Source organism: Hyaena hyaena, unplaced genomic scaffold, assembly GCF_003009895.1.
Source record: "Hyaena hyaena isolate Hyena2069 unplaced genomic scaffold, ASM300989v1 scaffold_1, whole genome shotgun sequence".
Classification (NCBI taxonomy): domain Eukaryota; kingdom Metazoa; phylum Chordata; class Mammalia; order Carnivora; family Hyaenidae; genus Hyaena; species Hyaena hyaena.
In genome coordinates, this window is record NW_024080633.1 from 5859352 (window position 1) to 5884140 (window position 24789).

General features: G+C 41.4%; 1 protein-coding gene across 1 annotated transcript in view; it reads left to right on the plus strand.

Moving 5' to 3' along the window:
- Positions 1–24789, plus strand: part of CDH13 (cadherin 13) — a 1034982-nt gene that overhangs the window by 219833 nt on the left and 790360 nt on the right. Inside the window, exon 2 of the mRNA XM_039227348.1 lies at positions 7419–7530. Within this exon, the coding sequence (XP_039083279.1) occupies positions 7419–7530 (112 nt within the window). The remainder of the gene's footprint in view (positions 1–7418; positions 7531–24789) is intronic.

Below are 24789 nucleotides of genomic sequence, written 5' to 3' on the forward strand. Positions count from 1 at the left end.
CTCTCTGTTGGTTTGCCCAGATTATATCTTGAAAAACCAGGTAAAGGGAAGCACTATTTTCTGAGCCTCTACTGTGAAGTTAACACTATGGTAGATGGTATGAGTTTCCTCTGGCTGCTGTAACAAATCACCACATGCTTAGCATTAACTAAAAGTAATTAAATTAAAAAAATTAAATTAGCCAAAACAACACACATGGATCGTCATATAGTTTTGAAAGTCAGCAGTCCAAAATGGGTCTCACCAGGCAAAAATCAAGTTGTCAGCAGAGCTGAATTCCTTCTGGAGGTATAGGGGGAAATCTGTTTTTGCCTTTTCCAGCTTCTAGAGGTCCCTTGCACTCTTTAGCTGGTGGTCTCTTCCTCTACCTCCACAGCTGGCAGTGGCAGGCTGAGTCTCTGTCATACCACATCACTGAGACCGGGGCTTTCACTGCCACATCTCTTTCTCAAACTCTTTAGCTGTCTCCTCCACTTTCAAGGAGCCTTGTGATTACATGTAGATAATCCAGCATCATCACTCTACTCTAAAGTCAGCTGACTTTCCACTGTAATTCCCCATTACCACTTAGTCTAACATATTCACAGATTTTAGGGATTGGACTGAGGACATCTTTGGGAGACTACAATTGTGTAGCTTCCCTTTTAACAATTTGAGGAAAAGACACTGAGTACCATTCAATTGGCAATAAAATCTAGATGTTGGTATCAAATTGTGTATGAAGGCAACAACACTCAGCCACTCAAACTGTGCGTGAAGGACTTACCAGACTGGAAGTATTCTGTGTCTTTATCTTCCCAAGAACCACAGAATCATTTCTAAGAGTCTGTTCCATTACGTCCAAGGAGTTGGCAGGTGTTCTGTGTTCTGGGGCCATGAAATACCAGGAAGATTGTAAGGAGGTCAGATTCAGAGGTAGTGTGGATGACATGAGCTGACACTGTCAGTGAGGATATTGATATGTGCCCATGCATGTATGTGTGCATATGTGTATGTGTGGACATGGATGTGCCCATGCATGTCTTTGAAGTACCTCTTTTCTCCATGCTTTATCTGTAGGTAGAGTGCCTTTATAAACCCTTTGAGGATTCTGGCAGGATAAAGAATCAATCAAAATTCATTGCTGTAACATTTTTATATCCTGCAAGTCAGAGCTAGTAGCCTTTTTTCCCCACCAATCTAAGTTCCCCTCCAGACTGAGTCCAATAGACCGACTTTGACAAGAGTAAACCAGAGGTATTTTGTAGCAAGGATAAAGTAACTGTCCATCCACGTTAATAGCAAAAAGCAGCGAGTCAGTGAGAGGAAAACAACCAGGGGCCAGGAGACACTAGTGAGTTCACTTGAAAAATACCATTTTGGAGCTGGCTTACGAGAGGATGAGATCTGAGATTGTTCACTGCCTGCTGAGATAATTATTTGTGGCAGGAACTTTCTCTCTCTCTCTTTTTTTTTTAATTTATGGCTTCTTCGAATACAGTTATATTAAGCTTTTCTTCAGTTCTGATATTTCTGGCCTCTGGGATGTATCTGTGATGCATGGTATAAAAGTCCCTCTGTCCTAGTCTCTTCCGTGTTTAGCATATAGTCAGTCAGGTGAGCTGCTGACTCACGCAAACAACCCCAGATCTCAGGGTCTGCACAACGCATGTGGGGTTTCCTTGTTGGGTAGCTGTCCTAAGTCCTTGTTTTCTAAGCAGGGACTGACTTCTGGGCTCTTTCTATTGGATGACTCTGCCATCTTGGAAGTCCTTCTTTTCTGTTTTCATAGATGGGGAAGAGAAGACATTTCAGGGGCCAGGCCAAGAAGTGGTGAAAATCCTTTTACTCCCTTTGTGTTGACCAGAGTTTAGTCATATGGCCAAAATTGCTACAACAGAGCCAGAAGCACATAGTTATAGATACTATAAAGCAAGTAACTAGAGCCTCGTAATAAGGAGAGAGTTCTTTGCTTAAAAAGCTTCTTTCCAAAGTCTAACGTAGGTGTTGCAAATTCAAATGCCGGGGGCGAGGGGTAGGGCTGCTACGTGTGTAACTGAGTCAAGTGAGCAGAAGTAACGTAGGGAATGGTGCAGACAAGGACAGCCAAGAGAGGTGCACTCTTTATAATATGATAATTTAACTTTTATGACAGACTACTATGGCTAAACTAACCAAATCTGCTGGCTACGTTCATCCCATATGTTGCCAGTTGGCAACCTGCAGTCTGGGACAAAAAAAAAAAAAAAAAAAAACATTTTTCTGGAAGCAAATACTAAAGTTGCTTGGAATCAGCTATGTTCTTGAATCACTACCTGTCAGGATAAACATAAACCTTTTTTTTTTAATGTTTTATTTATTTCTAGGAGAGAGAGAGAGAGAGACAGCGTGAGCAGGGGAGGGTCGGAGAGAGAGGGAGTCACAAACTGAAACACGCTCCAGGCTCTGAGCTGGCAGTCAGCACAGAGCCCGACACGGGGCTCGAACCCAAGAACAGCGAGATCATGACCTAAGCGAAAGTTGGATGCTTAACCGACTAAGCCACCCAGGCGCCCCTACCTTTTTTTTTTTTTTTTTTTTTTTTGAAGAAAGTTCTAAACAGCAGCAAAGAAATGGATGCTAAAAAAAGGAAGTGGGTATAAAGAGTGTGATGTAAGGCTTTGCTATCGGTGTGTTCGTTCAGGGCAGTGACTCTTACACAGAGGATGGAACTCTGAGCTGCCATTTTATAAATTTTTGTTTCTTATTTATTTCTGAGAGAGAGAGAGTGTGTGAGTGAGCGAGCGTGATCAGGGAAGGGTCAGAGAGAGAGGGAGATACAGAATCTGAAACAGGTTCTGAGCTGGCTGTCAGCGCAGACCCCTACCCAGGGCTCGAACCCAGGAAACATGAGATCACGACCTGAGCTGGAGTTGGACGCTTAACTGACTGAGCCACCCAGGTGCCCCTCTGAGCTATCATTTTAAAGGATGCTTGGTGTTCTGCAAAAATAGTGCAAGTTAGCTCACAGCAGGCACTGATGTTTTTCATTGTGCACCTGACCCCAAGATGCAACTCCTCTCCTAACTCTACTTGACTCAGGCCCCTCCCTGCTGTTTCCCTTTGAATATTTCTCAGCACAGTCTGTACCCTGAACAGTTTCACAGTAGCAACAGAAGTAATATTTTGATACCTGTCAGTGTCTACCCTGGGCAATATAATATCAGTGAAACATGTATATTGGTTTAAACATAATATATAGAAACAATGATAATAATGATAGCAAGCATTTCTTGAGCAACTACTTATGTGCCTGGTACTACATAAGGCTCTTTACAGTAATTAACTAACTTCACCCTGATAAGAACCTTAAGATACTATTATTGTATCCATTTCCATCTGAGGAAACTGAGAAACAGAATGTTGCTTGCCCAAGGTTACAGCTGGTAATTGGCAGCTGATAAACTGGGAATTCATACAGAGCCAGTGTGGCTGTGTCTTGTGCCTGTAGTCTGTCTGAACATGAATCTGCTTTCATAAGCCGACTGATTGTAATTTTCAAATAATAGAAATCCTTTGGTGATCATAAAATTTGATCACTGCTGAGCTTTCAAAGGTGTATTGGTTGCCTGTTGTTTATGAGGTGCAAGCTAATGCATAAATGAACAAAAGAACCATATTGGAAGACCATTATTTCCAAGGCATTAAAGGTAAATTCAGAATGTTGTTCACAGCATATATTCTGGAAATGTTAAAGAGGGTTTAGGGAAAAGTATATTTAGGTCGTATATTTTTAAGAGTGACATCTGATAATGTTGAATAAGAGGCTTACCTAGTTTTGGATTAATGTCCAAATACTCACTTTTAAACCAATGAGGGATGCTTCTCCATATTCTTCCTCCAAACTCAGTATGACTGAAATTGAAGAGTGGGTATCCATGACAAGTTCATGCACAGGTATTATTATATAAATTCTGCTAAAAAGTCAATGAGTATTAGCACTGAATGGAATATTCTACCACCACTGCCCAGGCACACAGTAAGTGTTTGAGAAGTCCCAAATTAGTCTAGGTTCTTTTTTAAATGAAATTTTGTAATTTCAGAGATGTGTTACATGAAACTCAGACAGACACAAAGGAATTCATGTGAAAGCACAGAGTGTGTTGGTTAAAAGGACAAGTCTGTATTCCTCTCCAGTTAACCAACTAATTCTGAGCCATCTTTGAGATGGAAGCAAAGATGTCTCTTCTGTGGGTTTGCCTTCCCTGATCCCCCTAGATGAAATTAGACTCCCTGTCCCTGGCTTTGACATGCTCCCAAAGAGACCTATAATTTCCCTTCAATTGCAATTCTAGTTAATTAATTAAATTATGATTTGTTAATGCCTGACACCTTTTTCTAGTCCACATTAACGTTAACACTTGCTGACCACTTATCCGGTGAAACACTGTTCTAGTTGCTTTAGATGCACCATCCATTGAATCCATATAGCTCCTCTCAGTTCACACCTAATTTTCCATATTTCCATTACTGTCAGTAACTAAAGGATAGAGCCAAGATCTGAACCAAGCAAAATGACTCTGGAGTTTTTGCTTTTAATTACTGCATTGTTATGCTGCTTTCTATATAAGCTTCAGAGCAACACCTAGCAGAGTGCTTGCTGAATTCCAGATTAATAAATTTTGAGGAATAAGTGAATGAATGAATGCAGGGAGGAGAGGCTAACCCTTACTTCCTAAATCACACCTTGCCCAGGAAAGTGCTGCTTACTTTTCCATTAAAAGCATTTAACCTGAACTTGGTGGGTGGAGGTACCTAATAATTTACAAAACAAAGCTAAACTGAATCTCTGGGAGTCTTTTGACTCCTCCCACCCTCCTGAGGGTCAGCTGTTGGAAAAGGTTTATTTTTTCTTCCTCACTCTAGAGGAATCCTAAATACAGCCCACCAAGAAATCAGCACAGAAAGACATGAGCAGGGGCTCAACTCATCCATCCTTTCAGTCAGTTCTGGATTCCCATGCTCAGGATCCCTAGAGAAATGGTATCTTTTTAGTTCCTATGGGATGACTGGTTTATTGGTCTGGGGTTGAGGGCAGAATTAGCTGATTAGAATGTTAATGTATAATTGTAGGCCCAGGGTGCCTGGAAGCAACCTTTGAGCATTTGCTGTTGAACTGAATTAGCATTGGCCGCTTATAGATCTTCTGCTTGCAAAATTGCCAGCGGATTATTCTGAGTCCTGAATCTGCATGCTGTGTGTGTGTTCCTTGGGGTGTTAGCATTATGATTGCCTCAGAAGCAATCTAACCAGAGCCTACTCTGGAGGCCAGGGGAAGTTTCACAAGCAGAATTGCTCAGGTACTGAACTCTAATACCCTAACCCCTTTGATTTTAGAAAGAAGATGTTGGTCAGGGTGATGATTCCTCCATTTCAATTTCTCTGATGTTCCTCAGTCTGGCCACACCGTGAACTCCAAAGATTGATTCTTGCTCTTATTCCTTGGGGTTCAGTGCATTTCAGTGGGCTGTTATTTACAGAGAAGCCCAGGTTCCACAGCTTCCAACCTATGTACACTCCTTTGAGTTTGCTGGCGGGGATGATAATGAGTTTTCTTTAGCAGCTGTGTACAGTGGTTAAGAGTTTACATCCTAGTATCAAAGTTTGGTTTCCCAAGAAGCAGACTGCTAAGTCAAGGATTTGAGTGCAATAGCTTTACTTGGAGAGCAGTGTCAGAAAAATACCAATAGGAGATGAGAAAATGAGCCAGGGAAGAAAAGACAGTGAGTAGAAGATGAGTTATCAAGCTCGATGCCACTGTGGACAACTGGAGTTGAATCCCAAGTGGAAATGGGGAGACAGAACACTTGCCTCCAAGATAAGGCTCCAGAGGAATGAGAGAGCTGGGGTATTCATGCACCAATTTTCATCAGTTATGGTTGAGGGCTGCTCCTGAGAATTTCCAAATGCTCTCTACTGGCACCATGCTCTATTAAGCACTCTTCCATGGGATTCAGAGTATCTCAGCCAAACAAATGGAAAGTCCTGCCCTAAGACCTGGAAAGCCTATGGGGGCTAGGAGGAGCTCTGACCATGATCCATATCAGAGGACAGTTAAGCCTGGATTTGGATCCTCACTCCATCTGTCCCAGCTCTACCATCTTGGATCTTGGGTGAACGTGTTAGAACATCAGGCCCCTTGTAAAATGTATCCCATAAGAAACTAAATATGGGGTATTGGGATGGCTCAGTTGAGCAACTGACTCTTGATTTCATCTAAGTTCATGAGTTTGAGCCCTGCATCAGGCTCTGTGCTGACAGCATGGAGCCTGCTTGGGATTCTTTCTCTCCCAATCTCTCTCTCCTATCCTAGAGAAGGGCTGCTGTGGGGATTAAAGGAGATGATGCAAATAGCAAACGTAGCACAGTGCTTGCCATTTAGTAAAGGTTGAAAAACATTAGCATTTGTCTGTTAAGTATTATGGAGCATCTTCTCTGTGCCTGTATAGGTGGTAGGTGCTTGGCATCAAAGTTGGGGAAAAAGAGGTAACTCCTATCTTCCCAGGGCTTATAGCCTTTGCCTCCTAAATCTACAACTCTTTCTTTCCTTACTGAATTACTCTTTGTCCAAGAGTGTGTTCCCTACTTTCATATTCCAAGACATATAGCCTAAATTTTTGACTCTGTGATGAAGAATTCCAAGGATTTGCAAAGACAAAGCTGAGCTTTGGGAAGCAATTGTGAATTTTAGCTTTTCTAGTAGCCATACTTACACAACTACAAAGAAAGTGGTAAAATTGACTTTAATAACATATCTATTTAGTCCAGTATGTAAAATATTATTATTTGAACAGCAATGTATATACAAATTAATTATTTTACATTATTGTTTTCTTTTTTGGTAGCCAGTCTTTAAAATCCAACATATATTTTATACTGACATTTTTATCCCAGCTACATTTCACATACTCAGTAGCTGCCAGTGGCTCACGGCCACCATATTGGATTGGAGAGTTCTAGTGGGCCCTGAATTCCTTTAGAAAGTAATTTCCAATGGAACAGTTGTGCTTTCCTCCTCATTATAGATGGCACTGCTCCTTTGCATCTATGACAGTGAAGTTAGTTTTAGCTCAGGCATCATATGAAATTGACTGTTTTTGTAATGAAATTTCACACATAGGAACCATGGTGAGAGTCTTAGCAGGTGTAAAAATCTGACAAAGTTATTTCTTTAACGGCAACTTAATGGAAACTGCAGCAGCTGTTGCCATTTGCGTGTTTTCCAAATCTCATCACCAAAACGAATTGTTGGCAGCCACAGGAGAAATATCAACTTACCTCTTCATTTGGGAAATAAAATTAAAACCTCAGCTCATTTCTAAAAGTCACAGATTTGGTAAAAGTTAGCAGGGCAAACACATAAGCCGCAGTTAAAATATTGATGGCTTTGGTTTTCTCAGGTGCTGCTTCTAACATCTGCAGAAGATTTGGACTGCATGCCTGGATTTCAGCAGAAAGTGTTCCATATTGATCAGCCGGCTCAGTTCATCGAGGACCAGGCGATTCTAAACTGTAAGCAATGTCACGTGATGATTCTTTTGGTCTATTTTCGTGGTCGAATTCACCCAATGTCTTAAGAATGTGTCTCAGGATGCAGTGTTCACAAAGCTATGTGTTTTCTGATTGTTTTATGTCTCTGCTTGGCCGAGAATGGAAGCTCTTGAGCTAGGGCCTTGTTAGCTGAGAGGTGAGCATAATAGTTGTGTATCGCTTTTTAGTATTTTATCATCGGTAAGCATTTCCCCACTGTTCCCACTGTTACCAGCCTCTAATGTGAATACTACTCTGTGCAAAGGAAATTAATTCCATTTCCCCTGGGCAGGTCCCTGAGAGCAAAACCATTGTCATCCCATGGATTGATGTTTTACTGGGATTTCTCATCCATAGTGTTGGATCAAAATGATGGTGAGAGCAGGGTGTTGGCTTCTGGGAATTTTTAGTCATAGGAATTCCAAACTCCTATTCTGAAGGCTAATAAGAGGCTCTTCAGAAAGATTCAGAGAGGGAGGGAGGCAAACCATAAGAGACTCTTAAATACAGAGAACAAACAGGGTGGATGGAGGGGTGGGAGAGAGGGTAAAATGGGTGATGGGAATTGAGGAGGGCACTTGTTGGGACAAGCACTGGGTGTTATATGTAAGTGATGAACCACAGGAAACTACCCCAAAAACCAAGAGCAGAGTTTACACACTGTGTGTAAGCCAATTTGACAATAAATTCTATTTTAAAATTTTAAAATTAAATAAAATCATAAGAAAAAAGAAAGATTCAAAACCTCTACTGACTATTTTGTGGAGTAAACTCAAATCTCCCCAAATTCCACTGAAAATATTCTCCCCTCAGATCTGTGGTTATCATCTCTTCCTCTTTTTAATGCAGTATCACATTGTTTTATTTTCATGAGGGCATGGAGTACATTGCTAAATGTGTAGCGAGCAAAGTTTTAGCACAGTAGAATTTAAAATTGATGGTGGACAAATAACCATTTAATTGTGGGCTCCTGAGCCTGTTCTTTAACATCCAGGAATGAAGGATATGAAAACAGTGGTTTAATTTGGTCAAATGCTCCAAGGTCCCTTTGGGGAAGATTATTGTGCATTTGTTCTTATGGTCTCAGGCTTGCCTTTCCACGCTAACCATACTCCTTCACTCCTGTGTTATGTAGCTGGCATGTTTAAAGGAAAGGAAAACAAAACAAAACAAAAATAACAAAACGAGCCTGCATGATTGGATTGTTCTGTGAGGCTGAAACACGTTTTAAGAGTTGAAAAGAGCACAGGAATGACGCAATGCTGAGCAGCAAGGAGGCTATCCAAGGTGAAGTCCATGAACATCTTGGTGCAATTACACCTATGAAATCATTTCAGTAATTAGAGTCTGCAATGACAAGGTACAGGACTGGCACAATAAGTGAATTCCAGTATGTGATTTCATGTTAATTTGATCCCTGAGTGTGACTTCTGGGTCAGGCCATAAGGAACCCTCATTTGTCTTTTGATACTTCTACTTATCAAAATCAATATATTTCGAAGGGAACTTTAAGAGAACATTTTTCTGCCTCTTATCTGTGTCTTATCTCCTCTCTTCTTCTCTCTCTCTCTCCCCCTCTCTCCTTCTCTCCCTCTTTCCCTCTCTGTCTCTCTTTTCTTTCTCTTTTTTTTTTTTTTTTGCAAGCGATTATCCCAAATGGCATCTATATTAACATGGGTGGGAATGTGAAACCACCCTGAGTATGGAAATTAATAGAGTTGGTATGCAAAGCAGGCCCATAAATGTGATTGCTTCTGTAATCTTCACGACACCAAACAGCTTTTAATTCACCGCTGAGAAGCTGGAAACAATCATACTTTGGGGGATCTTTTTAATTTAAACCAGACCATACAGTACATTCCAATATCACAGTTTTGTGTGTGTCTGTGTTTTTTTTTTTTAATCCCCTAAGTAATTAAGTGGGTTATGGTTGTTGGTTCTGTGTAAGCTAGTAAATGCTAAATGGAACCAGCTTGATTATCAATGATAGCACATTCAGGAAAAGTCAGTAATATGGGAATTGAGGATATTTAAATTTTTATATATGAATTTGTGTGTAAATTGTCGGATCAGCAAAATCTGACTAGCCCCCCTCTCAGTGAAACTGTAAGTTCATATATCTTATAGGATAAAAAAAATATGAAGAGTAGATCTGATCTGGTACTTCTGAGTTCATCTGAAAGCAATATACATAGGTTGTTATGAGCTAGACCGTGAGAATAAGGTTAATTGTACCTAAATGAAGAAGAAAGTTTCCATAGACTTGAGAATGCCTATTGAATATTCTTTGGGATGGATTTCTAGAAGAAACAGCAATGTATTGCTCTATTCCAGAGGAAAGGAAAAGCCTGGAACATTGGAGAACTTTCCCTTTAGCCAATGAACATTCCTGCTACTCTCTCCTTCGTTCTCCCTCTCCTCTCTCTCATTCTGTTTCCTTCATGCATTTCCCTATGGTTCAACACAAGACCCTTCTCTCTGAAAATGTGATTAACCAAGAAACCAGTGAGTGGTGGGTGCTCTCAGAATGAAGGCCATATTGACACAAGGCTAACATCTGGGTGAAAATGGAGAAGAATCACACAGAACCAGAAGGTTAAGAATATTTAAACACTTGAAGTTGTATACTAAGATCCAGGAACTGGTTAGGATCAGTTTAGTAATGTGTGAGCGCGCGCGCGCGCACACACACACACACACACACACACATTTAGGTAATAAAAGAGGTTAAAACACCCAGGCAAGTAACATCTCTTGGACTCCACTTATGGCATTTGTATTTTCCATTTTCCTGTATCTTTGCAATATTTAAGAGCTTTGGTTCCTAATCATTGTAAAGTTTTGTCTTGTAGAAGGTGTAAACACAGCATAATCAATCAGTTGATGTCTACACTTTTCACCCTTCAGTAAAGTTGTCTGAAAGTGTTGTCTTTCTGCCTGACAGACATATTATATCTGCTCATACCTCAGACTTATATTCAGCCAATTCTGTGTTCAGCTTTAGCAGGCTATGGAGAATGTTTATTCTGTCCACGGCCTCCTGCTGTCTTTGTTCAGGCAGTAATATTTCCTTTTATCCTTTTTCATCTTTATCTTCAATTCTCAATGACTTATCTTTTTCTACTTTAACTGTTACTAATGGTCACCTCCACTCCTTTTATTTCCCTAATATTTTATTCACTGTTCACTCCAATACATCTTTCCTTCAGTTGTTCTAAAGCCTTTTATTTTCTTCACATCCAAATAACTCTTTATTCTACTCTCCTTTCCACTAACTAGACTTGCTTTCGTCTTTAAAAGGCCATTTTTCAACAAGCTTCTAGGATCAAAACATAGTGTCCCACTATTTCTTCTAATGTAACCAGGGGAGCTCTTTCATTGTATCTTTCAAGGTGTGATGCAAAGCCCCCAACTCATGGTAACTTGGGCAAAAGTTTCCTACCTTCATCCCAGTCTTGAAAGATGAGCTGGGAAGATGTGGCTATTCCCATTTTGTTTATGAGAAGTATAAGAAGAAAGGAGAAGACAGCTTAGAAGGTAGAAACTCTGGAGACCTCTATTCAAGGCCTTTGTATTCAGGGAGGAATCTTTGAGGGGTTTGTGGGTGGGGGTCACTCGAGGCCTCTAACACTTGGAATTCTCTTAATGGCTTTGTGTTGTTGCTTGCTTCTTCTGCAACATGAAGATCATGTGATTCTGGTACTTACCATCTTGATCCCATGATATCTGAATAGGGATGCTGGTTATACCCTCCCAGTTGACACCCAGGCTTCAGAAGAGTAAGTGACCTGGAAAACTGACCAGCCACCCAGCTGAGGTGGAAAAGGACCAAGTGATAAGCCCTTTGTGTTCTCCAAAATTATAGAACACACTATTCTTCCCTGGCCACATCAGCTTAGACACATCTTCCTAGCATTATGGAGAGAGCTATGATCATTGAGGTAGCTGGGGGGAACCATACTCATGACCCTCCTGCTTCAGTTAACGAGAGCTGTCTCCAACTTCCAGTGTCCAGAAAGGACACTCCATTGGCCATCCAGACACTATCAGGCCACCACTTTTCTACCTCTTCTCGTTCATCCTTCCTCAATCACTCATCATGGACCCCCCCTGCCCCCCCCCCCACACAAGCAGATACACACAGATAAATTGCTGCACCTGAGTCCACCTAAAATACAACCCATACAGTGACACTTTTAATAACAAACCTGCACTAGTTAGAATAGGCTTGGTATCAAAAAAAAACCCAGTGAGCTAACACAATAAAAGTTTATTTCCCATTCAGGTCATGAGGATGCAGATTGGGCTACTTCTTGGGTAGCTCTACTCCAAGTGTGTGCCCTCCACACAGGAACCTGAGGATTCAGACTGCTTCCAAGTTGGTCCTGCCATTCTGAGCCTTCTGGTCATTCTTATGTTACTTAGCTGCAGATAAGAGAAGGCATAGAAAAACACAGGTTTAACCACTTTAGCTCAAAAGTGACATGTAATTTCTGTTCACACTCTATTCTCTAGTCACATTAGCTGTGTGGCCATGAGTGAGTCATTTGAACCCTCCAAGTTTGGATGATCTCATTTAAGAAGGATACTAGCAATTCTTACTTTTAGAATTGGTGATTATGGACAGAAAAATGTATAGAACATGGTTATGAATAAGTGAAAGCTGCAGTTATTATTACTGTCAATATTGCTATTTTGCTGCTATTGTCATTGTTATTACTGTTATCGATGGGCCTTCCATGAGTTCAATTTCCCTATAATGACCATCTAATTCAGGCTTTAGAGAAGACAAATCCTGGGCATTAAAAAAATCTAGAGAAATGAGTGATTTTTAGGATTTGAACTCTATGAACCAGTAGATTTTTTTTTTAAATCTTGAATTGATTAAAATGTATTTTAAACACTTTTCTAAGCCTGGATATGAAAAAGGGTGGGGGGAGGAAAGCAAATAGATAAAATAGAGAGAGAATCCATTTACTTTGGCAAGAATGTTCTTTTAAAAGTTCATTTGGAAAAAAATAAAAATAAAACAGGAGATCCTGTTAACTGAAGCTGGAGGGTCACTTTGCATTAAAAAAAAAAAGCTCAAACAAAACAGGAATAAGGACTAATTATAGCAGAGAAGGCAGTTCCTTAATTTGAGTAAATTTTCCTTTGTAAAAAAATGTGCCAAATGTCCTATTTACCTCATTTTGTTGGGAAATCACACATCAAAAACATTAGGTTGGTGTTCCTTTTTTGCTATTGACTTTTATGATATTGTTCTGAAGTTTCAATATGTTCATTTTTCTACAAAGGCAGGGATAACTCTTAAGAGATTTACTTATGACAGGCTGTATACCCATACTGACAGCAAGAAGAGACAGAGACAGAGAAAGAGCGCACATTTCTGGAAAATGTAAAAAAGTATGCATACCTTAGGAACAGATGTTGAGATTTATAAAAGGCATGAGTATTGACCAGTGTGTGTGGAGTGCCCCCTTGAGCCTCATAACAGGCCTTAGGGGACAAAATACTCTCATGTGCCCATTTTACAGGTAAGGATACTACGGCTGCGGTGGGCAATTTAGCCAAGGTCATCCCACTCGTATTTGGCAGTGTCAAAATTTGAACCCAGGATTCCAGTCCCCTGGTTCTTATCCAGAGTTCTCTGGTCTCTTGTAGTTTTTGTTGAAGTTAAGGGTGACACATCAAAGAAATTTGCCACTTAATTTTCCTATATGCTTTCATTGGCCTGGATGAGATAGAGAATTTCTACTGTGTTGTATTTTTTCTGTTCATAACCAAGTTTCATTCTTCCTCTGTAATACTGAAAGAATACAAAAAAGTACCTCTTTTTCTTTGCTTCTAATGGATCCAGTTAGTGCCAGATTGTCCATGACCTGCACCCCTGGCTTTCCATCCTCCCCGTGGGTTTCTTTCCCCAGGACACTGGTTGGGCACACCACCTTGACACTGACCTTTGTTAGTGGCCGGGTCATCCATGGAGTGCATGGTATTGCATTAATCATATTTGTACTTAACATACATGAGTCATGGCTTTTGAGGGTGTTTTTAATTGACTATAAATCAAACAGGGAACTTGAAAAATGAAGGCAATTAATGAAAAAGCAATGTGAGAGGTGTTTTGCATCCTAACATAGGAAATACATCGCCAGTGAATTAAATGTCAAAACAAAGGACCTTTTGACCCTGCTGAAAAGATTTCATTTGGATGGTAATAAATGGATGAACTTTCCAACCTGGCAGGTGGAGAAATGCCTATTTCCTGAGTTCAAGCTCCCTTGGGCTTTTATGTGTCTATATTCTCTATCTTTGTGGACTTCCTGAGTTCTTTTATTTATTAGTTTTCGTGATTTAAAAAAAGCGATGATAATTTATTTTCCATTTTCTGATATACTTTGCACTACTGACTTGTATTTTCCCTCAAGTTGGGAGATTGATTAAATGATTAATGAAATGATTTACCATCTCCTGTACTGCAGTTTAGATAGATCTGAACACAGTTAGAGTTACAAGTGGTATATTTATTTAAGCTGTTGGGAGATACCAATGAATATTACTCTGATGTCACTTAATTTACTCCACATTATGAAGGTGACTATACTTTGGGTCAGAATGTGGACTCCTATTTACATTAATGAGAGTTGTTCCTATCTTTAAATAGAGTCCTGTAGGGATGTAATATTTGTACAGATTTGCTTTCCCACCCCATCAACATATTTGTGACAATCTAATGATCATTCAATTAATATGATTAGAGTCTTCATAAATGCATTATATTAACTACCTCATTTCATAAATGTAAGGTGGTAGAGTAAATACGGAATAGAAACTACCTCATTTCATAAATGTAAGGTGGTGTAGTAAATACGGAATAGAAAGGACACAAACCATGTGTTCTTGGGGAGTGCTATAATGAAGTGCTTAGAAATCCTTTCGTTGAACTTGGGTGCTATGTTGTGCTTTGAAGAGTAGGAAATATATAAAGTAGTGGAGTGAGGGGCCTGCTCAGGTGAGGAATCTAATGAAGATGGGGATCCTGTGGCATAAGTTTTCTTATCAGTGGAGTGGAAGAAATAAACAGGTCTGAGGAATCACACTGTCAGTCCTGGTTTAAATTTGCCCCACAGATATGTCCTGTCTGACTGCTCAGTGTGGAAGTGTTTAGTGAAAAATGTTTAATGAAAAAAATTTGTTGTCAACATTGAGAATTTCACTTTTAAAAATTCATAACTTCTGGGAAGATGAGACCTGCAGAATACAGGCTCCAGAGGCAGCCTGCCGGGCTTTAATCCAAGGTCGGCTCATTGTCAGCTAAGTGATTTGGGCAAGTTAGAGGAGCACAAAAAACTCATTGTGCCTCAATTTCCTCATTTGTAAAATGAATATTATAATGGCAGTAGCCTATATAGGTTGCCCTGAGGATTAAATGTTAATCTATCTAAAAGGCTCTGAATAGTGGCTTGTCTATAGAAAGCACAAGAATGTTAGTTGCCACAACTAGTATAGTGATAATAGTAGCTGAGATATTCCCTGTGCCCCTCCATTCTCTGCTGTCCTCCTGACATCCAGTTGGCTTCCTTGTTCATTCTACCTGCTCTTTCTAGGCATCTAAATTCACCACATTCACTGAGCCTGACTGGCTCAGTCAATAGAGCATGAGACCCTTGATCTTGGGGTTGTGAGTTCAAGCCCCACACTGGGGGGCGGAGGGAGGGGTAGCTTGTACTTAAAATAAAATTTTTAAAAATCTTCGAAAAAAAATTCACTCCATGAAATCACCATTGCCCCCAGGACTGGTTGGTGTGTGGATCAGATGAAATGCCACAAAGGCCAACCACATGTGGTGTTGTTTTTATCAAACCACTGCTGTTACTGACAATAACTGTTCCTGGTAGTCAGAGAAGCAGAGGACAGTGCTGAGAGTTGGGAGGGTGTGGGCTGGCTGGCATTGACTAGACTCTGAAATACATTTTCAGTGTTTTGAATCATCAATACAGGTAATGTGTGAAAAGGAGTATCATGTGATCAGACAGTGTGGCTGGTTTCTAGAAGTTCAGAATAAGAGATAAGAGAGAAGAGTGAGGAGGCTTGTGCTGGCTTGGAGCCATCTGAGAAGTTCTGAGATGGGGGTGGTTGGAGGTGGTTGGGAGGTATATCTGAGGAGAGGTGGGAGCATGACTAAGGAGCACCTAAAAAACAAAATAAGGGTAGAAGCAGAGCCCCAGAGAAATCCAAGTATCTAGACTAGGGAAGACATCTAGTTTGCTTGTTTGTTTTAAGGTTATTTATTTATTTTGAGAGACAGGGCGAGAGAGGATCAGATAGAGAGGGAGAGAGAGAATAGCAAGCAGGCTCCAAGTTATCAGCACAGAGCCTGATGTGAAGCTTGGGCTTATGATCCGTGAAATCATGACCTGAGCCAAAACTAAGAGTTGGAGGCTTACCTGACTGAGCCACCCAGGTGCCCCTAGAAGCTTTCTAAAAGAGCTGCATAATCAGTCGATTCTATACCAGCTCACTGATTTGTGTGACCTCTTTTCTCTCTGCACCTCTGTTTCTCCATTTGCATAGTAAGGGTATATCAGTCTCATTTTTTTTTTAATTTTTTTTTTTTATGTTTTATTTATTTCTAGGAGAGAGAGAGAGAGACAGCATGAGCAGGGGAGGGTCAGAGAGAGAGGGAGTCACAGACTGAAACAGGCTCCAGGCTCTGAGCTGGCAGTCAGCACAGAGCCCGACGCGGGGCTCGAACCCACGAACCGCGAGACCATGACCTAAGCGAAAGTCGGACGCTTAACCGACTAAGCCACCCAGGCGCCCCTATATCAGTCTCATATTAGCAGGACTGTTAGGGCTGTGATCCCAACTAACCCACCTCCACCTGACATTAGCAAAAACATAAAATTATCAGTTCACATGATTGAGATTTTTGAGGCTTTAACTCACTTTAGGACTTGGGATCTGGTGACTCTGATGATGCCACCAGTATCACCCTTTTTTCCTCAGTTCTGCCTTCTATAGGGGTGGTAGCCCTCGCTCTCAGAGGTCACTTCCCTCCAAGATGGTCACCAGCAGCTCCAGGCTTTCCCTCTTTCAATTTAACAACCTGGAACATCTCTTTTCTGAGTGCTCCAACAAATATCTCCTAGCTAACTCTTCTGGTCCAGTTTGGCTCACGCACCTATACCTGAGCCAGTCACAGTGTCCAAGAAATTTTGGTATTTCTACTGGCCAGGCTGGGGGAAATGGAGATATTGTTCCCTGAAAGAAAGGGATGATGCTGGGCTGCCAAAACACAAGAGTCCACCATGATGGTGTTTTATCTGCTGCTAAGGCCCCTTTTTGTACTAGCATTCCATGATGGCAGGCTTTTCTCATGTGTAAGAATTTTTAGAACCCAGCACACATGCACATGGATATGTGTCTCAGGTGGAAGGGGATAAGCCAGCTCTCACCCCAGGTTGCTCACTGGTGGTGCTGGTGAGCAGATTGCCTAATTAAGACTGTCAAACCTAATGTGACGCCATATGGCCTCACTCTTCAACCTGTTGAGTGTCTTCACTCACACAGTTCTGGAGCTGGTGTATATCTCTTTTTATTTCTGCTTTTCTTCAAGGGAATAAGAACACAGGAACATATGGATATTGCAGGAGCATCTCCTAATTTAAGGTTTTAGAAGCACATGAATTGGCTGCTTAATGAGTAAGGCATCAAAACATAAGTTGGGAAAGACTAAGCATGGCTTTAAATCATCTGAGAGAGCAGAAGATCTTATTATTCTGTAATAGACCAAATTTACACACATTCTGATAATTGTGGTACCCTCTGTCTGTTATTTTCATCTTAGTTTTCATGAAATTTTTGTTGGCTTAAAGGTAAGAGGACAAGAGGTGGAAACATTTGCCAGTCAAAATACCCCTGAGTATTTTTTTTTTATTTGACCAAATTCACATTCTCCTTCTGGACACAGAAATAGGATATAAGAAAGGAGATGATATACATGGATCCCCAACCGTTCATTTAGCTAATGACTAAGAAACACAGAATGATCACCTACCTTATGCCAGGCCCTACACTAGTTGCAAGGGAAAAAACTGAGCCAGAGTCTCTGAAAAGATGTCTCCTGTGTTGTCACTTTCATTCTTGTGGAAAGAGGGGTACAGGCAGGATAAGAATAAACGCCTAAGAACACAGGAAAACAATATGTGAAAATCTGATGAAGAATACTATGAAGGAAATAAGACAAAAGCATACGATGGAGAGTATGATGGAGATTTCTGGATGGCTGCGATAGAATGGGCTGCCAAGAAGTTTTCTCCGGGAACCTGATCCTGTAATACCAGCAGGGGTCCTCCCTGTGAAGACTGGGCTGGTGAACATTTAGGCAGAGGGACCACATAATTCAAGAGCCCTAAGATAAGAATAGGTCGTTCAGTTTGAGATTCTCTGATCCAGGAAAGGGGTTGCTACCATTTTATCCATTTAATCAAATCAGCTACTTTGTAAAGTAGGATTATTAATCCCATTTTACAGATGAGGGCATGAAGGTTGATTAAAGGATCCAGTATCTCAGCAGATGGTGAAAAATGTGCTCTGATCTCCTCACACACTGTGTTCTCTCCACATGAAAAGCTATGTCCAATTTCCTCCCACAGAAACACCCCTCTCCTCTTTTTTTTTAAACAAATCAGGGTGACCTTGAAAGCCTCATAGGGCTGATGTGGGGGTGTCTGCACTGGACTTCTTAGTTCCGTCATTTACAGTGGTGACATTTTCAGCCAACCTCTCAGCTCCTCAGTTTCCTCACCTGTAAAATGGTGGTAATGTTTTGTGAGTTAATCAAGATAATACAGGTAGGTGTTAGGACAGTGCCATCCACATGCAAGCTCTATATAAAGGTTCATATATATATATTTTTTTCCAATTTTTAAATGTTATTTGAGAGTGAGAGAGAGTAGATGGAGGGACAGAGGGAAAGAGAGAATCTCAAGCAGACTTCACGCTTAACATAGAGCTGACTCAGGGCTCACTCTCATGAACCATGAGATCATGATGTGAGCCAAATTCAAGAGTCGAACGCTCAACTGATTGAACTACTCAGGTGCCCCTAAAGGTTGGTATATTTTAGCATTTGAAGGAATAAAGCCAAGGAGGGGAATGTCTGCAGAATGATGCTGTTGAAACAGGCAGCACCAGCATCTACCAAAAGTGGCACAGACAGCAAATCTTGGCTCCTTTGAAATAGGACAGTTTCTTCCAACTTCCTCTACGTCTCCCTTTTAGGTACTTTCATGTTCTCCGGGTATGTGCCATTGCCCACCCCCCCCAACACACACACACACACACACACACACACTCCTGCCTCATGCTTGGTTGCTTTGGGCTAAATGTTAAAAGGATGCTCTCAAAAAGCATTTGAGAAGTGATTCTTCCCAGTCTTAGTTCAGATGCATTTTGCAGTTTAGGGAGCTAATAAATTGCATATGCTGTACATCACACAACTCCACCAGAGGGGTAAGGGGCAGCGCTGTGTAATAAAACAGATATTTTTGCGGCAAAACATATGACTGTTTACCCTAAGCAGGATAAATAAGGACCATCACATCAGTTCAGGTTGGGTTTTGTGCCAAATGAGTTATGAAAACACTTTGGGTATGCCGAGCCTCCTGGATTTCAGAAAGGCAGGCTATACTCCTTAGGAGAAGATTCCCTTGAAACATTGCAGACCTCAATTCTGCTAAAACATTCGGCTGGCTGTTTCACACGCCAGCTGCTTCTGGGGGCAGCAGAGTGTGGTAGCGGCTCAGACTCCAGGTTCTAGCTGCCCCCCACAATCCTGCTCTACTTGTGAGCAACTTCGTAAATGATGTCTTGGCAGGCCACCCCTGAAAAGTGGCCAACCGCTGCACCAGCCTATTTCATTCTTATTTGAAGCCAAAACAGTTGTCAGCCATCCAGGTTCCTCCTAACTGTGCATCTCAGCTGATTCCGGAGCCCTCCCAGAGGATCTATTTTTAGCTAAAAGTGGTTTTAATTTTCATATGTATACATTAAATCCACGGGGGTGGGGGCACTTTCCAAATAAGGAACATTGATTCTGAATAGCATGAAAGAAATAATTAGTGCTTGAAAAACAGTTCAAAATATGAGTCAAAACCTCTAAGGAATATGGTTAGCACTGCATTTTTCAGTGGAAGGAAGTTTGCCAGATTAAAAACAGAAAGCAAGGGAGAGTAGGGATGAACCAGGCCAGAAGAAGGATTCAGCTTCATATTCTAGGCAGTGAGGAAGGGGACAAGGCTAAGAATAGGGGGTACTGAAATAGGGGATAATCAGGATTGTCAGGTGGGCACCCATGGGCACGTGGCCCAGTGGCCATCCACTCCCAGTATGCAATGGGGCTCTGAGGGCTGGAACCAAGCCTTTGCCATACTCACGAGGGATGGGGGTTTACATCAGTTCTTAGAGAAAGGCATCGAGTCTGGCACGTGGGAGCTCTGATCAAGCTTCCAGGTATTTTGTTTATTTTGGAGCAAGGTCGAGGCAGTTTTGGGCTGGGTAAGACTTGAGATCAAGATGTACATAATTTTTATTTTTTTTAGTGTCCTAAGTTGCCTGCTTTGCTTATGGGGCAGGCCAGTTCAAATGTTTTGTTCTCATCATGTACATTTTTGATCATGCACTTCTTTGTGGTGGGTATTACCTCTTTGTGTACCTAAAGAGAGGTTAAAGTGTTCTGTGTTATGAAACACTTCATCAGCTACAATTACCATTTAGTGACTTTATCAGTTCTGATAAACTGCGACCAACTCAAGACTTGAAAGCAGAGGAGTTAATGGGAGGAAACTGTGGAGCTCATAGGTTCATCCAAAGCCCAGAATGAGGAGTCCTGAAAAAGGACAGGAAACAAAGAAGCACGGAGAGTGTCAGCAACAGGAACCCAGAGAGAGTTTAGGACAGTGCTTTTCAAATTTGCTATAGTGAGAGATCGGTTTTTGTTCCAGTGCACCACAGATTGATACCTTAGCAATCAGTCAATCAATGAATCAGTCAATGAAGAGCTGTTAAAATATAATTTTCAATAAGTTAAAAACATGAGTCATGTAGAAATACAAAGTGAATACAGGTTCAAACTCAGTGGTTAAAAAGCAGTCAATAAGGCAAGTCTGACTCAGAGAACATTGGAGGAGCTAGGTATCTGTAGGTGATTTAATCATGAGGAGATATTAGAATCAGTTTGCTAGTTCACATACAGAGCTGGTTAATGTCCTACAAGGCAAGGCAACTGTATCCTTTGGAGTTATCTTTTCTGCTTAACATTATTGGCAATTCTACTATACAGAGATCTACAAATCAACATGTAATTCCACTGAATCTGCCACCTTCAATAAGTAGTAAACAATGAGGCTGTTAACTTGAAAAATAAAACTGCCAGTGATTTCACCAGAAAAAAAAAAAAAATGGGTTTATTTCAGAAAAGCCGAGCATTGCAATCCCTGACCAGCAAGCTGTGGCAAAGCCATTGGTGAATCCATAGCACAAATCAGGGCACCCTCTTTTATTGAGGAAAAGAGGCAATCAGGTAGGCTGTTGTAAACAGAAAGGCCATTGAAGTAGACAGGGAGTTTGAAGTGCGGTGCCTTTTCATTGGCTGAATTGTGATGGTCTCTTACTGGCTGGGCTGTTTGGGGGCAGGGAGCCTTCCTTCCTCCTCGTGAGATGGGAAAGTAGAGTTTACTTGCAAAGGGGTCACTTCCTGTTGGGTCTGCAATTGACCATACATGGTAGGGCTTGAGAACTTCCCCTACTGAACCTCACAGTTCCCTTTTAGTGAGGTTTCTCTCTATTAATTTTCACAAGGTGAATAAATTACATTTTCCTAGATAATAATCCTTGAATGGACGTGTTAAATAATGCCTGTATTTGACACTGAAAGAACATTCTTGCCCCCAATGCAACATTTTTGCTTTGCTTTCAAATTTTTAAAATTTTTAATGTTTATTCATTTTTGAGAGAGAGAGAAACAGAGAGAAAGAGAGAGAGCGAGACCATGAACAGGGGAGGGGCAGAGAGAGAGGGAGACACAGAATCTAACGCAGCTTCCAGCTGTCAGCACAGAGCCCGATGTGGGGCTCCAACCCATGAATCGTGAGATGATAACCTGAGCCAGAGTTGGTGTTTAACCGACTGAGCCAACCAGGTTCCCCTCAAATTGCTTTTAATTGCCATATTTATCTTGTCATGGGCCCTTTACAAGGGTTTGGGCACTGGTCTCTGGACCACACCTTAAGTTTTGCATACCTTAATAGGACTAGCTGATCTCTGCTTGCCTTCCAGTTTTGGGTGTCTGCATTCAAATTCTTGGAAGAGAAGCCAACAGACTTGACATTGGTCAAGAGCCCACCCTGTGGTCTGGGAGACAAGTCTGGTAATTAGAGGTCCATTCCCTAAAGGAAGGGCTCCAAGCAAAACAAACCAACAACAAAACAAAACAAACAAACATCAGAGGCATTCGCACAGTTACTGAGTTCTGAGAGCTGTGGCCCAAACAAGCTGGGGAGCGGGGCAGTGCAGGGATTTGACCACAGGGAAATGTATCTATGAGCCACCATATTCGAACATCATTCGGGCTCCCACATTTAAGTTTTCAGTCATGTGGCCAACAGCTCAAGGTACAACTTCCCAAAATATCACCAGATGACTCATGTTAATAAAGCACAGGTACATTTATTTAAGCCTACTTCCATAAGGAACACCACCTTGACAGAATCTTAGCAACGTTGCAGATGGTGGAATTCAGAATGGATATTTATAGGGTTCGGAAGGAAGGTCCAGGCTCTCATGATTTAAGGTAGGAAACTGACATCCAGTAAAGCTCATGACATGCTGATTTAGTACTGGTAGGCCTGGCATAGCAAGGCTCTTAGGTGAGCTTTGAATTAAGACCTCTAAGTTGTTTTTGATAAATGCCCTGGTGGGCAGACTGTTCCCTCCCGAAATAGTCAAGTTTTTTCTACTGGTTCAGCCTTATCTTTCTTGGGCAAAGTTTTCTGTAACAAACACCTCTGTCAAGTTGGCACACTTGTCTTAGTTCTTGCTTCTTAATAGCTGTGCCATATTGATGTGGGTGATCTCAGCCTCAGAACATGGTACTCTGCATGTTCTCTAAGTCTGAATTTCCTAAACTTCTGTCTACACAACACTGCCTATAGGAATGGTAATAGAAGTGCACAATGGGTGACAATATTTTGAAGCTAAATAAGTTTGGAGAATGCTGTGGGTGGGGCTTGGTTTACTTTTTAAATATAGGCCCTCTCAGACTTTTAAAATGTGAAAAGTGTGCAGTGAATATTCCAGAGGCCTACAGACTTGCCTCAGAATCGAACCCCTTACCAGTCAAAAAGAGCTCATTCAATCCTCCCTAAGCCACAGACCTCCTACTACACCCCAGAATTGAGCTACCTTTCCATTCTCACCTGGGGGCTAGTTAGGCCTGCTGTTCTGAGACCCAACCCTTGCCTTTTTTCTTGAGAACAGGGAAAAGTAGAAATATTTTTCTTTTTCATTCTTTCTGTTGAGCTCTTAGGAAGGAAGGAAGGTAGAGTAAAATGCTTGGAAATAAACACACCTTTAAAATAAGTTCTGTCACGTAATGGTTGTAGAGTCAGACTCAGAAGCCAGACTAGCAGCCTCCCTGTCTCCTTTACCCAGGTTAAAAGGTCCCAGGGTGAGTGGAAACCTTTCCTCCATGCAATCCTGATTGAGCTCTACCTAAGGCTTATAGTAAAATGTTTGCAAATTAGAAAGCCCTTTTCTGGCTTTCAAGACTCTTGTTTTGCTTAAGTCATTAGGCTGACTATTAAATCTTTCACTCTCTTTGCTCTCCTGATTCAACATCCTAATCCTCCCTACAGCAAAAGATGCCTCTGGCAAAAGAGTAGGGGAGGTCAACCAGGAAATTATGAAAAGAAAGGCACATAGGTAAATTTTAATAAGATGGTCCCCCTTGCTTGAGGCACAGACCCAGGCTTACAAGAAGGCATGAAGCCACTGTATAACCTCCCAGGAGTTGAGAACAGAGAGATTGCTTCTGGAATCCCTCCTGTGGGTTGGTGGCTTCAGACAGCTTGCCTTTCTTGGTCAGAATTTTGTAAAGGATCAGGTAGGTTTGAGTGGAGGTAGAGGCATCAATGCTGGCCATTGGTGGGAGTCAGAAGACATGGGCAGCCTTTAGGGGATTTACAAACCTCCAGGAAGTTATTGGTGAACTGAGCACAAAACTCCTGGCGTTTTTATCTCTATCACTCCAAAGCTCCAAGACTCCATCTCCAGCATTTATGCCCTTGTAGGTATCACCTGAGTGCCTGGGACTGAGACATTTAGAAGGGTAGGTCTGATTTTACTGAGCATTTTAAAAAGACAGCAAAATGTATGTTGTACTTCCTCAGATTCCACCAGCTTTGCACTGTTCCAGAGAGAGGAGCCAGCGTTGCCCGAAGCTTAGCAAGCTGGGCACATGCTTTTTACCATCCTAGCTCTGGTCCTTATAGCATCTGTGACAGGCAAACCCCCAGGCTCTGTGATCTGAGCACATGGGTCTAAATGCCAGCTCTCAGCCTTAGTAGCTCTGTGGCCTGGGTGAAGTAACTTCACTTCTCTGGGCTTCTGTTTCTTCTAAAGACAAGCATCAGTGAGGTGCTGAAGGTAAATCTAAGGCTGACACACAGCCACTGCCCAGTGATGCTGTTTAATGCTATTTAAATGTTTAGTTAGTGCTATTTAATTACGGGCTTCTAAACGTCACTTTGAGCTCTGTGAGTAAATGATATATACTGCTACTACATATAGATTTTGTTCAGGCTTTTCCTCTCCACCCCAGATATTTTCCACTTTGCAATAGGAGGCACTCACCTCCCCAGCCGAGCCGCCTCTTTCTCCTCCTATCCATACACTTAACCCCATAAACCTACTCTCGGCACTCTAGATACCTGGTTGAGGGGTCCAAATGTTTTTAGTTCATTGTTAAAATGTTTGCTGCTACACTTACATAGGACTCGACGGGGTTGATTGCTTCATATATCGATAGCACTAAAGTGGATACTGAACGTTTTGCTTGCCAAGGGTTCATCTAGTTCAGCCTAAGCATATATAAAAGTGATTTGAATGGGAGCGTTTGCTCTGTTATTTTGGTGATGGATTTAGGGAAATGGAAAATAGCAAATTGCTTTGTTTTTG